The 14,875-nt window shown below is 42.2% G+C and overlaps 1 protein-coding gene across 2 annotated transcripts in view; it reads right to left on the bottom strand.

The window, feature by feature from the left end:
• Window positions 1–1,032: 1,032 nt before the first annotated feature.
• The window catches only part of ABCA4 (ATP binding cassette subfamily A member 4), a 1,118,748-nt gene continuing 1,104,905 nt past the window's right edge, over window positions 1,033–14,875 (bottom strand). For both annotated transcript variants that reach the window (XM_085601480.1, XM_085601481.1), the window contains 2 exons: window positions 7,349–7,598; window positions 1,033–2,391 (listed from right to left, as the gene is read on the bottom strand). In XM_085601480.1, coding sequence (XP_085457606.1) covers window positions 2,281–2,391; window positions 7,349–7,598 — 361 coding nt within the window. In that variant the 3' untranslated portion in view covers window positions 1,033–2,280. The remainder of the gene's footprint in view (window positions 2,392–7,348; window positions 7,599–14,875) is intronic.

Here is a 14,875-nt window from a genome sequence, read left to right as displayed (position 1 = left end):
TAAGACGGATTTATGAAGCCACGCAAAGCCACTTTGTGCGTGGCTCTGAGTGACTTCATGAATCTGGAGCAGTGCAACGCAGTGCAAATCGCTGTGTTACACTACTCTGCCGTGGTTTGGCGTTTCACAGGCATTGCAGTGGGTTTTCCCAAACAACTCCCATAAATTTTGACACATTGGAATGCACCAAAATCTTACTCCTCAGAGGAGGCAGGAGGAGAAATTCCTTTATTTTTTCTTGTTACTTACTTTTTCTATGTGTGCTGCATTCTGCAGAACTCATAGACAGAAGAATATGCCTCCCGGGATTGCTTTTGTGCAGGAAGGATTCCCTTCTTGTACAAACCAAATCCTGCCTACAACACAGGCCTCCTTGCACCATGGTTCAGGGGTACATGTGTTTTGCGATAGGCTGCCTAAAGTGCAACAGTCCAGGTATGCCCCGTATTACTTTAAATACGGCGCATACCTGACCTTTCCCTATGGCACAGCAAGATGACTTGCTGGGCTGCTCTGCATCAAAGTTTCATAAATATGCCCCTAACTTTACAACTGGACTGTTTTACTTCTGCATAGGTTAGCTGGCCAGCATTTCATAACTCATCCACAGATACTCCTGTGCAGTCCTGATGCCCTGCTAAACTATCCCAATAAAAGCACACTCACAAAAGCAACAGTGAAATGTACTCTTCTATACTATCCAAGGCATGTATTCAGAGGCATTGAGTGTAATATGCTATTTATTACCACTGTTGTATGTTAAAAGGGGCATTGACTCACAAGAGCCAAAACCCAGAGTGGGTAATGGTGCTTCACCCCTTTCTCTACAATGGCAATATTACGCATACTACACTCTGTATATCTAACTGCATGTATGGTTCATGCCATGCTGTTTTTTCGTGTGCAGAAAATATAATTAAAAGTATTTCATTCCACCCAGAGCACAAGGCATAAAATCTATGCAATGAGACAGAATCTGAGTAGCTAGGCCTTTTGGGTAAGACCCAAGTTGATTTATTTTGTGAAGTAATTTTACAATTAAATTTCTACGACCAGAAGCAGTGTTCTCATGAGTTAATTAAGCTGTACAGAGATAAAATCACGGAATTTGACAGTAATAAATGTGTAAATCTGAGTTCATTAGTGCACATGTCTAAAATACCATGTATCATTGGGACACATTATTTTTCAAGAGCATGGCAAAACATGTACATGAACATGTTACACACTGAAGTAGTCTGGAACCGAGAGACATTTTCTTTCTTTCTCTGTGTAGGGAGCCCTCCTGCAATTAATTCCTTACATTTAAAGCCCGACAAGACAGATCACAAAGCTCTTTTGCTGTCATAGAGTACATTATCAGTCCACAACGGGTGTGCTTTCTCCCTGGCAACCAACTTTTCTTTGTAATTTCAAAGTTGAATGGGTTGAGTTTTATGCAACGTGAGACGATTCACAAAAATACTATATTCAGGGGCAATACCAGATGCATGATGAGAGGAGGTAGAGAGAAGACAGTCCATCAATGCTTTTCAAGCAGTGTTGATCAAGTGGGCGTTCTTCATAAATGACTGCAATCCAGGGACATCATAAGGATTTTGGGGGGCCCGGGACTAACATCATTTGAGGCTCTCTGCTCAGAACAACTAACATTTTCAGCTGATTCATGCCCTCAGCAACTATGGTCTAATCATTGACAACCCTCTTTGATGGCTCCCAGACTTTTAAGGGGCCCCAGTCCTTCAGGGGGCCTCCATTCAATCAAAGCCTCTGAATATTTGTGAGAAAATGCAGACCTGGGAAGGGGTTTTTGAGTCATTTTGATCATGTTTCTGTTATGCCACTGTCTGGGACTGTCTTGAAAGCTTAATGATGGGGTCTGTAGAATAGGGGGGCCCTGGGCCAGGTCCCACTTTGCCTATGCCTTAAAATGTCTCTGCTGCAATTGTTTCTTAAAAGAGGTGTTATATTGGGCTGGATATTATGCTATGAACGTTCCTGATTTGTCAATGTCTGGGATTGTCTTTTATTTTAATTTGATCGGTGCACCAGCATGACCCTGGTTGTGCTCGACACAGAGTTTCTCCTCAAGAGCCCAGTAGTCAATACTTGAGTAGTATTCGTGTGGGAACCCATTCAAAGTTTCCTTGTTGGTAATATATTCCCACTTGATTTTAATCAAACAAGGGTTGTAGAGCGTGGGCCATATTGTCCATGTATGGCACGCCCTTCAAAGAAGCTTGCGGCACAAACCGCTCCTGTGCAGATGCCTGGTGTGGTCTATGAAGCTGGAGATGGAGTAACCTTTACTGCACGGCTGGCTCCTGCGGCACGGGGATGCAAGCCGACATCCTCATCTTCAGTCTGATGTTTAGCAAAGTTCACAAAAACCTGCATAGTTGGAAATCCAAATGTGAAATAAAATCATCATACTGAAGAAAGAGATCATACATCACTGACTTTTGGATCAACCTAAATTATGAATTGAAGCCAAAGTGCACCCATGAGCTGGAACTTTTTACTTAAATTAAATTACTATTAACTATGCTTAGATCTATGGTCTTGTAGCCCACAAAAGCAAGCAACACAAACCTTCTTTGGCACAACCTGGGCGTCATAGTGGCAGAACCTGAGTGGATGTGTATAAATACAAGACCGATGTAGCAAAAGGTTTGCGAAGAATGGGGCATATTATCAAGCCAGGCGATAAAATTATTGCCGCTTTAGCGGCAGAAAACTGCCGCTAAAGCGGCGATAATGAGCTTGATAATATGCTCTATGGAATTCCTATTGAAGCTCAGGTTAGATGTCCTTCACATCTAACATGGGCTTCAATTGGAATTCCATAGAGCATATTATCAATCCCATTATCGCCGTTTTAGCGGCAGTTTTCTGCCGCTAAAGCGGCGATAATTTTATCGCCTGGCTTGGTAATATGCCCCAATGTTTCCTTTTCTTCATCCAAGATACACAGTATTTGTTGTGTTTCTCTCACAGTCATTAATGTGTTTAAGTGATGTTGTTCAAATGTCTTAACTCTGGCAATGTCAAATGTAGGAAGGTTTTTCAATATATCAGAATACTGGACCTGCACAGTCCACATTACCTTAAAACATTATCAAAATACAACCAAAACACTATAGTGGGGACTAGCAAATGCATACGCTTTCTGATTCTGCACTGTATAATGACTCTTAGAGAGCTGGAGACCAGCCACTTTCTGCTTTTCTGCCTATGAAGACTTGCAAATTTGGTTTCGGAATGTTACGCATATTGATATTTCTATTAAGGACCTGAATATGAAGTGGTCAGACCGGGGTGGCGGAGTTACCACACCTGATAAATACTGGTATCCGTGGGTGTGGCATCAACCAGATATGGTAAATATACCTCCTCTTCAAAGTTTTGCCTTCGCAATTTGGCATACGATATAGGACTCAGCATTTAGCACACCAATATCTACACGTTTTGCCGTTTTACATGCCAAGATTTTTTGGGGGTATATTAGCTGGGGTACAATATATTTGACAGAACTTAGAATTCATCTATTCCATGTGTGAACGCCTGTTTATGCGAGGATTGGAATTTAACCCACTATGCATAATCAGGGCCTAAGTGTTTTTAAGTTAAAAAGCGTTTAGGTGGACCCATGTGATTATGCATATGTATTTTGCTGAGCCTCAGTAGTTTACTGGAATCAGATGTGCATATTTATCGACTTTTTTACATCTATATGGTAACTAAAGCAAATTAATTGCTGTCTCAACAAATGGGTATGGGGCACTCAACAATTTAGTGATATTTATCAACCCCAGGATTGCAAGGACAATTTCAATATTAGTGATTTGTGACCCGTTGGTACCATTGCATTTTCTTACTCAATTTTTCTGCTGCTGGGCGCAGTCCCTTCAGCTTATACTCAATGGAGATGATTTTGTTAATAGCAATTCTTGGGCAGATTTACAAGCCCCTTGCGCAACTTTTGCGTCATTTTTAACATGGGAAAAAATGACGCAAAAGTGGCGCACGGGCTTGTAAATCTGCCCCTCTGTATTCAGCAGACCTCAATGTATTCTCAACATACTATGAGCTGATGGTGACCTTTCAAATAACCCCATATTGTCAAAGCTATGGGGCTGATTTAACGTTTGGTGGAGAGTGTACTCCGACGTAACAGTGCCAGCCGGATTTCTGCTTAAGGAGTAAAAATTACTCAATGAGCATAAACCTTCCTCTAATGGCCCGAGGGAATAAGGGCTGTTGGAGGTAAGGCAGCCAAACATATGCCCTATCTAGAGTAGGCAGTTGGGTGGCTTTTTTTTTTACTGTCCATCACTCCCAGGTATATCCTGGCAGTGCCGGATTGTAAAAAAAGAAAAATTACTCCAACACCATGGTAGAAATTTCCCACGGTGTGTGGGTCATTATTTTTTATTAAACAAACTACAGCTTTGTGAGTTTGCTTTTGAAAAATTTAACTTTTGAAAACTTTGGGGCAGATTTACAAGAAACTGACACATCTGTAGAGATACGTCAGTTTCCCTGTGCCAGCTTACGATACCCTTGCGCCACCATAGATATGCAGTATTTACAGTACGGCGCACCATGGCGCAAGGATTGACAGATGCATCAGAAATTCTGACGCATCTGTTGGTCCAAAAGTCATGCGTTGCTGGAGTCGTGTCGCAAGCACAACATAACTCCAGCAATGCATGTTGAGGCCTATACTTATTGTACTGCGTCACTCCTTATGCCTGCAGGTGTAAGGTTTTGACGCAGTGGTGTCCTAGAAGTGGCGCAGTGAAATCTTGTAGATTTCACTGTCTCACTTTTACGAGGTTTTCCTGCGTGGGACCGCCCACCATGCATACTTTATACCTGATGCAGGTAGAATGTGACGCAGAGCTTTACAACGTGACGCATCTCCCCAGATGTGTCAGGTAGTAAATTGGCCGCATTGTTTATGCTGCCGTTGCATCACAAAAGTGACACAACATCAGCGCAAAAGTGTCGCAAGGGGCATGTAAATCTGCCCCAATATGTGTACATAAGTTTATACAATCAGTGAAGGGAAAATAAGTATTAGGCCTGAGTTAGGGTTTGGCAGAGGAAGTAAAGGCAGACAGGGTGGGGGAGGACTTTACATCCACCACTGAGCCTTTACTCTACCCACCAAATTTAGAGATGTGTGCCGGCCCCACGGACATCTTTACACATTGGTAGGAAGCTCCTGTCAATGTAGAAATCGTTTGGCAGGCAGCTCCATCAAACATGATGGTTGTCCATCAAAGGGGCAGATTGTCAAGCTCCTTGCGACACTTTTACGCCGATGTTGAGTCACTTTTGTGACGCAGCTGCGGCATAAACAATGCCCCTTTCAATACAAAGTGGATTTGGTGCTATGAAAAGGTCACATTTCCAGGGTAAAACACCCTTTGCACTGTAAGGTAGATCAGAGGTGCTGCATTGTGCCACTCTACAGCTGTGCAAATCCCTAGTAAATCTGGGCCAACATCTCTCAGCAATCCAGCCTAGTCATCAAACTTTTATTGGTGTATTTTGTTTGAAAGGCTTGACAAGAGAACTTCAAATATGTGTTGTAGTATCTATGCAAGATAATAAATTATAGTAACTCTCAGACACTTCCAGAAATTAAAAATGCCATCATTGAATAACATGTTTTTCATATATTTAATGGAAAGTCTGGAACCCACCCTGATCAATAGATCTAACATGTCCTCCACAGACCCAGCCTATGTTTGACATATAAACACTCTATCGATACCAGTAACTTCTCTTCAACTGCAACAATTTTTACATAAGACTGTTACCCTAGCACCAGTTCATTCTGGATTCAGACCATCTCATGGGACTGAAGCAAGTGCTTTTTTGGATGACATTCTACAGTTCAGTGATGAGTGGTCAGTCATGTAAGTTGCTAGTAGTAATGTTGGACTTATCTGTGGACTTTGATATGGCAACTCACGCCATGCTTTTGCAGCACCTGGCCACTGTACTTGGGTCCTCGGTGGACATGGTTATATAGGTCCTTTCCTTCTTGTCAGAGAGAGCACAACTAAAGCTTGTACCGTTGCTATCTGAACCCAGGACTTCAACCTACAGGGCCTTTGCCTGCCTCGTTCAATATATAAATGTACCCACCATTTGACCTAGACAAGAACCGCAAAGTGTCAATTCAGTCATAAGCGGATGACACTCAGATATATGAGGTATTCCAAAGACCCCCCTAAGGTGTTCAGATAACACTCACTTGCTAAATGACACACACAACTTGCTGAATAAGAACTTTCTCCAGCTGAATCAATTAAAACCGAGTGGATAATTGTGATAGCAAGAGAAGAGAGCTTCTAGAAAACCTCAGAATTCTGGGGTTCCTGTTTGGTGCTAAGACATCCTGTAAGCCCCAGGGGCAGGCAGTAGTCAACATTGACATCTACAGCATTGAAAGACTCTGGCCCCTTCTATTCTTTCTCCGCCTGAATAATCATAAACTTCTGCATTGACTCACAATGCAAGCCTTTCTAAGAAGCTTCTAAGGACTCTTCAGATGGTACAAAATGGAGCGTTTTCTTCCATCTTTGGACTCAAAAGAAAATGGCTTGTATCATCTGTGCATAGATCTTTGCACTGGCTTGCATTACCAGACCCAATAACATTTTAAACTTTGTGTATTGTGTTCAAATGTTTGAACAAACCTGTTGCCCTCTGTCTAACTGCTAAATTGATAGATGAAAGACTAACCTGGGATTTACGCAACAAAAATCTACTTAAACTATTAGTTACTAATCATACCCTTAGCAGAAAAGGTGACTATCATTACCAGGTCAGGCACCTTAGTTATGAAACTTGTCACCACTGCACATCAAGATCTCCATCACGCTTTAAGCTTCAGAAAAACGCTGAAGGTTGATCTCTTTGGGTAGGCAGTTAAGCATAGTTTTTGTACCCCTTCCTTCACAAAAATGATGCTGACCAAAACGCAGACACCTTTGCACTATGGCACAAGGCTGCCTGGTTTGGCGCATAGCTGCTCTATTTCACTCTGTCCCGTTCAAGCAGCACAGTACAACTTTACTTGCTGCACCACCTTACATCAACTCTTTGTAGATCTGGCCCCAAGTATTTTTAATGCCATTACACTAGACTGGTGGCCATATGATCAGTAACAATGTGGCAAACATTAGCAATTACTGTGTTGGTGTTTAAAGCACATATAATATTTCTATCAAAAGTCACATATTATGAATGCTGAGATTCAAGGCCCAACAGCATGTCGACTATGCTAGCCTTATCCACAAAGCACAGTCAGTCTGCGGGCTGTACTCACTTGATCCAAGGTGGTCTGTGAAACAGAGTACTCTTCGATGTTCAAGCTTTCCTTGTTGGAGATAAGCAATTGAAATATTCTCGCCAGAGAAGAGGAGGAAATCTGGTACTGCAGCATGTTGTAGTGTTTCTCCCTTTGTACGCAGCCAGGAAAGTGGGCCTGGATAAACTTCTCGGCTGAGGCTGAGTCGGGAGCAGAACCGACCTTGGGCGCCTTGACTTTCATTGTGACGACATATCCATCTCCAAATCTAGGGAGGACAAACAAGTTGTTTTGTGATGACTGATTTATATTTAAAAAAAATCCATGTCATAACTTTGTCTTATTGTGTTAGCAAATAATATCGACTGATTTGTAAAAAAATACTTTAGTTCCGTTTTTTTGCTGTCTGCTAATTGTTTGTTCTTTTTTTTGCTCCTTTTATGATGGGAAAGACCCAATGTACCTCTCGCCACCTTACTTCCACTCAGCACTCTACCATTCACTGTGTTTTCACAAATCTTGTGATTTCCAATTTCAGAAGTATTGTTGTAAATACTATGATCTGAGAGAGTATAAGTGATGTAATATGAAAGAGTATAAGCTGTGCATGTAGAAGGCATGAACTATAGTTAATGTAGTGTGGCTACTGAGTTCAATACACTATGTATGGGGGTGCACGAGTTATAATAATTTGAAGGTGTTTTGCCAATCATAAATTTAAGGTATAAGTATACCTTTCCAATGTCTAATGTTTATGTCCTTTTAGTCTGGTTTGTATAAAAATAATAGACAAGGTTATAGTAATTTAAAGGAGGTGCATACATTAGAAATTTAAAATAAAACTATAACTTAAGATTTTCTAATCTTTGTATAGTTAAAATATGGTTTGCGTAGAAAGAATACATTGTTTTCTTAACTACAACTAGATTTTAACCTTTGTTTTTTTTATTGAATACGAATGTATTTTTTTTATAAGAATGGAGAGTCTAGTGTCATCGAATGGAGTGCCATTAAGTGGAGTGTCGTACAGCAGAATGGAGGAAAGTGTTGTACAGTGTAGTGTCGTAGAGTGTAGTGTCATAGAGTGGGCGGGAGTAGAGTGGAGGGGCGTCGTGTACAGTGGAGTAAAGTGTCAGAGTGCAGTGGCGTGTTGTACAGTACAGTGGCATGGAGTGCAGCTGAGTGCCAAAGCAGAGCATAAATTTCAGTAAACTGTCCTAAATTGGATTGCAGTCTTGTACAGTACAGGGGAGGGTGTGTTGTAGAGTGTTGGAAAGTGTCATAGAGTGGAGTACCACATTGTACAGTGGAATGTCAGGGCATAGAGTTGAGTAGATTGTTGTTTAGTGTATTGTAGTGTCATAGAGTGCAGTACAGTGTGGTATAGTGGCAAAGAGTGTGGTGGAGCCTTGTGAAGTGGGTTGACTGAGGGCAGTAGAGTAGGGCTGAATGCAGTTCTGCCAACTGGGGCTATCTGGTGTGTGGAGACGAGGCCGGAGAGGTGAATAAACCGAACAAAAAATTCTACATTTTGCTGATTTTGCCTTCAGATGTCTGCGTATGAAATTACATGAAAAATAAATGCAAGTTTAACTAATGGATGGGAATTGTACACATTTAATTTTTGAACGCTCAGTTGGTTAAGTGATCACTACAGATGTTTGTGTGTGACCAGAGAGAAAAAGATTTAAATCCTGAGCTCCACAGTGAGTAATAGTGACTTGTTTATTCATACTGCTTTGAGTTACATACCTGTGATAGAAAACACAGTGAATGTCATTATTTTAAAATTGTATTATACAGTATAAAGTAGGCTGCCACAAAAGGAAGTGCTTAAGATTAAACAACTGCTTTAAAAATATACACTTTTGTAATGAGTATTAACCCTGTATCTAGTGTAAAACATTTTTAATTGTCTATTAAAAGGACATGTTAGAGAACTCCACTGATACCACCTTTATTCTACCTCTTAAAAAGAATAAATATTTCTCATCATGAAGTTTCATGTGACTGAATCAATTAAAGTCTATACTGGCTCCAAAGCAGCATTTAGATTGGGTGATTAACCACTTCCACACATTTCTATGTCATTAAGGTAGTACCCTGGTGAGAAAGTATGTTTCTGTTTCAGCTCTCTAGCCATCTGTTTCACATTAAAAGAGCCCCCCACCCAACTTGCCTACTAGGAAAAGGGGGCCATTTTACCTGCTACCATTAAGAGGAGCAAGGCTCAAGCAACAGTGTGAGGATGGGAGTTTGCTATATTATCTTTTTTTAATAACAGAGTGGCAGAAAGTTTGCTTTGGGCATCAGGCCTAGGTGTGCTGGACAGGAGGGTAGAGATTTAGGTGTCATTGGTGCTGCGGAATTAGGCCTGTTCTTGCATTAGGGAACCAGTGAATTCTCACTGTGCCACTGTTGCCTTGGGCCTTGGAGCAATGACACAAGGGACGGAAAAATTGAAGCAGAGAAGATGCCTTGGTTTGGGTATCAGAGATATGGAAGAGAGAGGGATAGGAGAGATACTGCTTTGCAAGGCAGTGGCTACCATTAGTAAAGCAGGTTGAGCAGTACCAGGTGCCCATTGGTCTGAGGGGCCCACTGCATCACAACTATGAATGTCTTTCTTTAAAAAGGGGGCATGGCAGTTTATTTACCTTGCCAGCATTAGGGCAGAAGGAACCTTTGCCACACAAACAGGGGGCAAAGTGTGAGAGTTTATTTGTTTTCGGAAAGGGTAGACTTCCTGTTTCAAGGTTGAAGTGATGGTCCGCACTAGTGTGAAAGGGGTTAGGAAAGAAGAGGAGATAGGCTGCATTTTAAGGCCACAGCTATCATTAGTTAAGCAGCTGAAGTTACATTGGGGCCTAGGAGTGTAAGGGGCTCACATCACTCCAATTTTGGGGAGTAGTATTTTTGGTCAATTCTGCTTTTGTTTGATGCATTTGTTCTTGTATACATCTTACATTTAGTGTGATTTAAGAGCTACAGAAAAGTGCAGCTAAAATAATCTCATAATCCCAGCCCGCTCTGTTGAGCTATGCCCCTCCCACTCTTCCAATTTTTGCCATATAGTTTCGGATGCAACCATACATGGTGCGGTCGCAAACTCCCCTTTCTCCATGGAAACCGCCTTCCGCACAGGCTGCCATTGAGAAATGGGAGTTTGTGAAATTCCCTGCACCTTGTGGCAGGCACCTCATGGTCCGCCCCAGGGCCACAACCTGAGGGCCAGGGGGTAGAGGGCCCTGCTAGGGGACCCCCCAAAGTCGCTTTCGGACAGCCTTTCCATGTCAGAAAAGCCTACATGGATAGGATGTCGAAAACCGACATCAAAATCCCGACAACGGAAATGTTGTCCTTAAGGGATTATTAGCCCATTCCGACTGGCCAAAGGGCTCCCGGAGCCCGTAGGAACCGAGTCGGTTTCCCCAGCCGGTTCACACCCTGACAGCCATCATTGTAATACAACGGTCAAAGTGTATAACGAACATGTCGGTCGGAAAGCCTCCGACATCGTAATAAGGCCCATTGGCTCAAAGCAAAAAAGTTTGAAGACCTCTAGAGTACAGTGTAGTGGGGTAGAGTGTAGTGGGGTAGAGTTGAGTAGTGTACAGTGGAATAGCATACAGTGGAGTGATTTACAGGGGAGTGACATAAAGTGGAGTGGCATACAGCAGAAAAATGTACAGTAACTTGGCATATTGTAAAATAGCCTCAAGTGGAGTAGCATAGAGTGCAGTGGCATACAGTGGAGTGGCGTGGACTGGAGTTACGTACAATAGAGTGGCGTAGAGTGGAATTGCATTTAGTGGAGTAGAGTAGAATAGCATAGAGTGGAGTGGCATACAGAGGAGCTGCGTACAGTGAAATAGCATAGAGTGGAGTGCCATAGAGTGCAGTGGCGTACAGTAGAGTAGAGTACAGTGGAGTGGCGTAGAGTGGAATATCTGAGTGGAGTGGTGTAGAGTGGAGTGGCGTACAATAGAATAACATACATGAGAGTGGGGTAGAATGGAGTGGCATATATTGGAGTGGTGTAGAGAGGAGTGGAGTGGCATAGAGTGCAATACCCCACAATAGAGTGGTGTAGAGTGGAGTGGCATAAAGTGGAGTGGCATAGACTGGAGTGGCGTAGAGTGGAATAGTGTCCAGTGGAGTGCCATGGAGTGCCGTAGAGTGGAGTGGTGTACAGTGGAGTGGCATACATTGGAGTAGCGTATAGTGGAGTGGCACAGAGTGGAGTGGTGTAGAGTGCAGTGGCAGAGTGGAACAGTGTAGAGTGTAGTTGCGTACAGTGAAATAATAATGTATAGTGAACTGCCGTAGAGTGGAGTGGGGTTCAGTGGAGAGGCGTAGACTGTAGTGGTGTACAGTAGAGTGGCGTAGAGTGGAATAGCGTAGAATGGACTGGCACACAGTGGAAAAGCATTGAGATGAGTGGTGTATAGTGGAGTTGTGTACAGTGGAATAGGGATATAGTCGGGTGGCGTAGAGTGGAATAGAGTGAAGTAGTGTAGAGTAGAATAGCACAGAGTGCAGTGCCGTAGAGTGTAGTTGCATACAGTTAAAGTGTTATCCCCTAAATACTGACCCAAATTACCCTATGGGGGCCCTACTCTGGGTGCTCTAATATGCAGGGTGTTTTTATAAATATGATGGGATTATATAATATAGATCTGAACCAAGTTTCCTATTTTCCTTATTAGCCTAATGAACAAAACTAAGTTTGTTGACAGGGGTGCTTTTACCCGTCTTTTGCCATATTTAAAAGTGTGAGGCAAGTTTGGACATATTTATAGATATAGGAGTCCTGTTGTTCATACAATAAAATGTTTTTTATATATATTCTATAGGCCTAATTGATGAAGGGAGTCTTATGAGAATTTTTGAAACTCTTTAAAATATAAACCACAGAATAATAGTCACCTCAATGCGAGAGACAGAAGGTATGTGGATGTCTCCCTTATATAATAAATTAATGATTTAAACAGAGAGAGCATAACACATATATGTAATGCATGGGAACTTATGGTAGTCCATTGTATCCTGTAGCTCACCCATAATAATAACTTCTATTATTTCAAACGCCTTGGGTCTTCTGCATCATATTTCATCAAAGATATATCATTGAACATACCTGCTAAATCTCTAGACCTACACCTATAAGGTGAGTAGGGGGTATGGCCCTTATCTATAAATAATATATGTACATCCAATGGGGTGAGATGTAGCATGGTGAAGGTACCTGGGGTGGAGAAGAGATTACATGCAGTTTTTTCTGCCCCCAGATTTAGTTATTCAAAGTAGTTCTGGAAAGACCAAGAAGGGACTTGTATATCCTAGAAGAATCATTTGTCCTAGTATTCCGCCATGCAACAATGCATAACCGGAAAAGTGAGATTTAGGTTCACCAATATTTACAGACTAAAGCCTTATATATGGCTCAACATCTATAGGGATAGAACCCTCGATGTTTATGTTTGGGTCGATGACACCTAGTATGACTGAGATTATGAAAAGATGGAGTGGGTCTGTAGTCGTAATTGGGTTAGTATGACAGGGGAGTCTATAACTGTTTGCTCAACTAGTGAGGCAACATATGTCAATAGTGGAACTCTCTTTAACAGATGGGGTCTGTTTTTGTTTAATACATGTCTGCAATAGTATAGTTCTGCACTTTAATTGGGGGTCTTTGCACTAGATCTGTTTTTATGATTGTGCTTTCAATAATAGTCTATAGAAAAAATATATATTTTATATATATATATATATATTTTTCTTCAACAAACGTCCAGATCTTGAGAAAGCACTCAACAGCTCGTTTCAATTCAGCTCTCCTCAGCATTCCAGTAAATTTTCCATGCCTGACGCGTTTCAAGGTATAAAACCTCTTTCTCAAAGGCTCTTTATTTGCATATATGGCGCCGTGATTGCTCTCTCTCCTTTTCAATATGCAGCATGTTTTTGATTGGCTAAGTGCAACATCTTTTTATTGGCTGGTTTCGTTTTACACAGGATGCATTATGGGACATATAGGGGCCGATTCCGATCCTGGAAAAACCGGGTACGAATCGTCGGACGGAGCGTTTTCTCCGTCCAACTCGTACCCGGGAAAAATACCTTACAAACATGCAAGTACGATTCGTACAGAAACACCATTTCCGTACGAATCGTAAAAAACACCGACCGGCTAAAAGATAACCACAAATCGGATCCGGGACACCGCGTACGCGACATTCGCATGGAGTCAGGCAGTGTTTTACGGATCAGCGAGTACGATTCGTACCCACAGCACTTCGCACGGCAAAATTTTTACGGGACCCAAAAAGTGCCGGAAAAGCTAAGTACGCCGCGATGCACGACGAAAAGGGGGCCCGGTATGCACCGTACCCCCATCCCTACATGTCCGCACCGTACCCACAGCCCCCCCCATGTACGCACCGTACCCCCAGCCCCCCGTATGGATGGTGCATACCCCCACCCCCGTAGGTACGGAGCGTACCCCCACCCTGTAGGTACAGAGCGTACACCCACCCCCGTAGGTACGGTGCGTACCCCCACCCCCGTAGGTACGGAGCGTACCCCCACCCCCATAGGTACAGAGCGTACCCCCAACCCATAGGTACGGTGCGTACTCCCACCCCACCCCCGTAGGTACGGTGCGTACCCCCACCCCTGTAGGTACGGTGCGGATATATATATATTTTTATATATATATATATATATTTTTTTCTTCATCAAACGTCCATATCTCGAGAAAGCACTCAACAGCTCGCTTCAATTCAGCTCTCCTCAGCATTCCAGTAAATTTTCCATGCCTGACGCGTTTCAAGGTATAAAACCTCTTTCTCAAAGGCTCTTCATTTGCATATATGGCGCCGTGATTGCTCTCTCTCTCCTTTTCAATATGCAGCATGTTTTTGATTGGCTAAGTGCAACATCTTTTTATTGGCTGGTTTCGTTTTTCATACATGATGCATTATGGGACATATAGTGTCCAGAGCACAATTATAATACCCTAAGTGGGCCACATGCGCCATTATATATATTAAAAAGTTTCTTATTTTCCTTCAGTAGGATCCAGAACTGCTGGTGAGAGACCATCTTCTTACTGGCTTGCTGTGCTGAACGGGTTGGAATCATTCATAAAATCAATCATTGCAGTTCCCCTGTATGTTAAAAGAACATATATAATATATATATATACACATATATTCAATCGAAAGGAACAAAAGCGCTGCCTTACGACAGCACACTTTGTAGTTTAAGAATGCACTCACTCGTGTATTAAAGTTTAAAGGCGCTTTATTTCCAAAAACGCTGCTTCACCCAACGCGTTTCACCTCTCCTGAGGCTTGATCACGGGATGCAATTTGTGTGACACAGACTTCTTTTATTTCTACATGCGCTCATCTTTTGTTGTTTGCCTAGTGATGCATTGTGGTTTTTGTAGTGTGCACGTGAATTAATTTACAAGTGTGCAATTTTTCTTTATCAACATTTCTATTTTTTAGTTTTTCAGTGCTCTTTTATTGTGTTCCA

This window comes from Triturus cristatus, chromosome 4_2 (assembly GCF_964204655.1).
Source record: "Triturus cristatus chromosome 4_2, aTriCri1.1, whole genome shotgun sequence".
Lineage (NCBI taxonomy): Eukaryota > Metazoa > Chordata > Amphibia > Caudata > Salamandridae > Triturus > Triturus cristatus.
The sequence above is the reverse complement of the archived record's forward strand: the minus strand, read 5'-3'. Positions and strand labels throughout refer to the sequence as shown.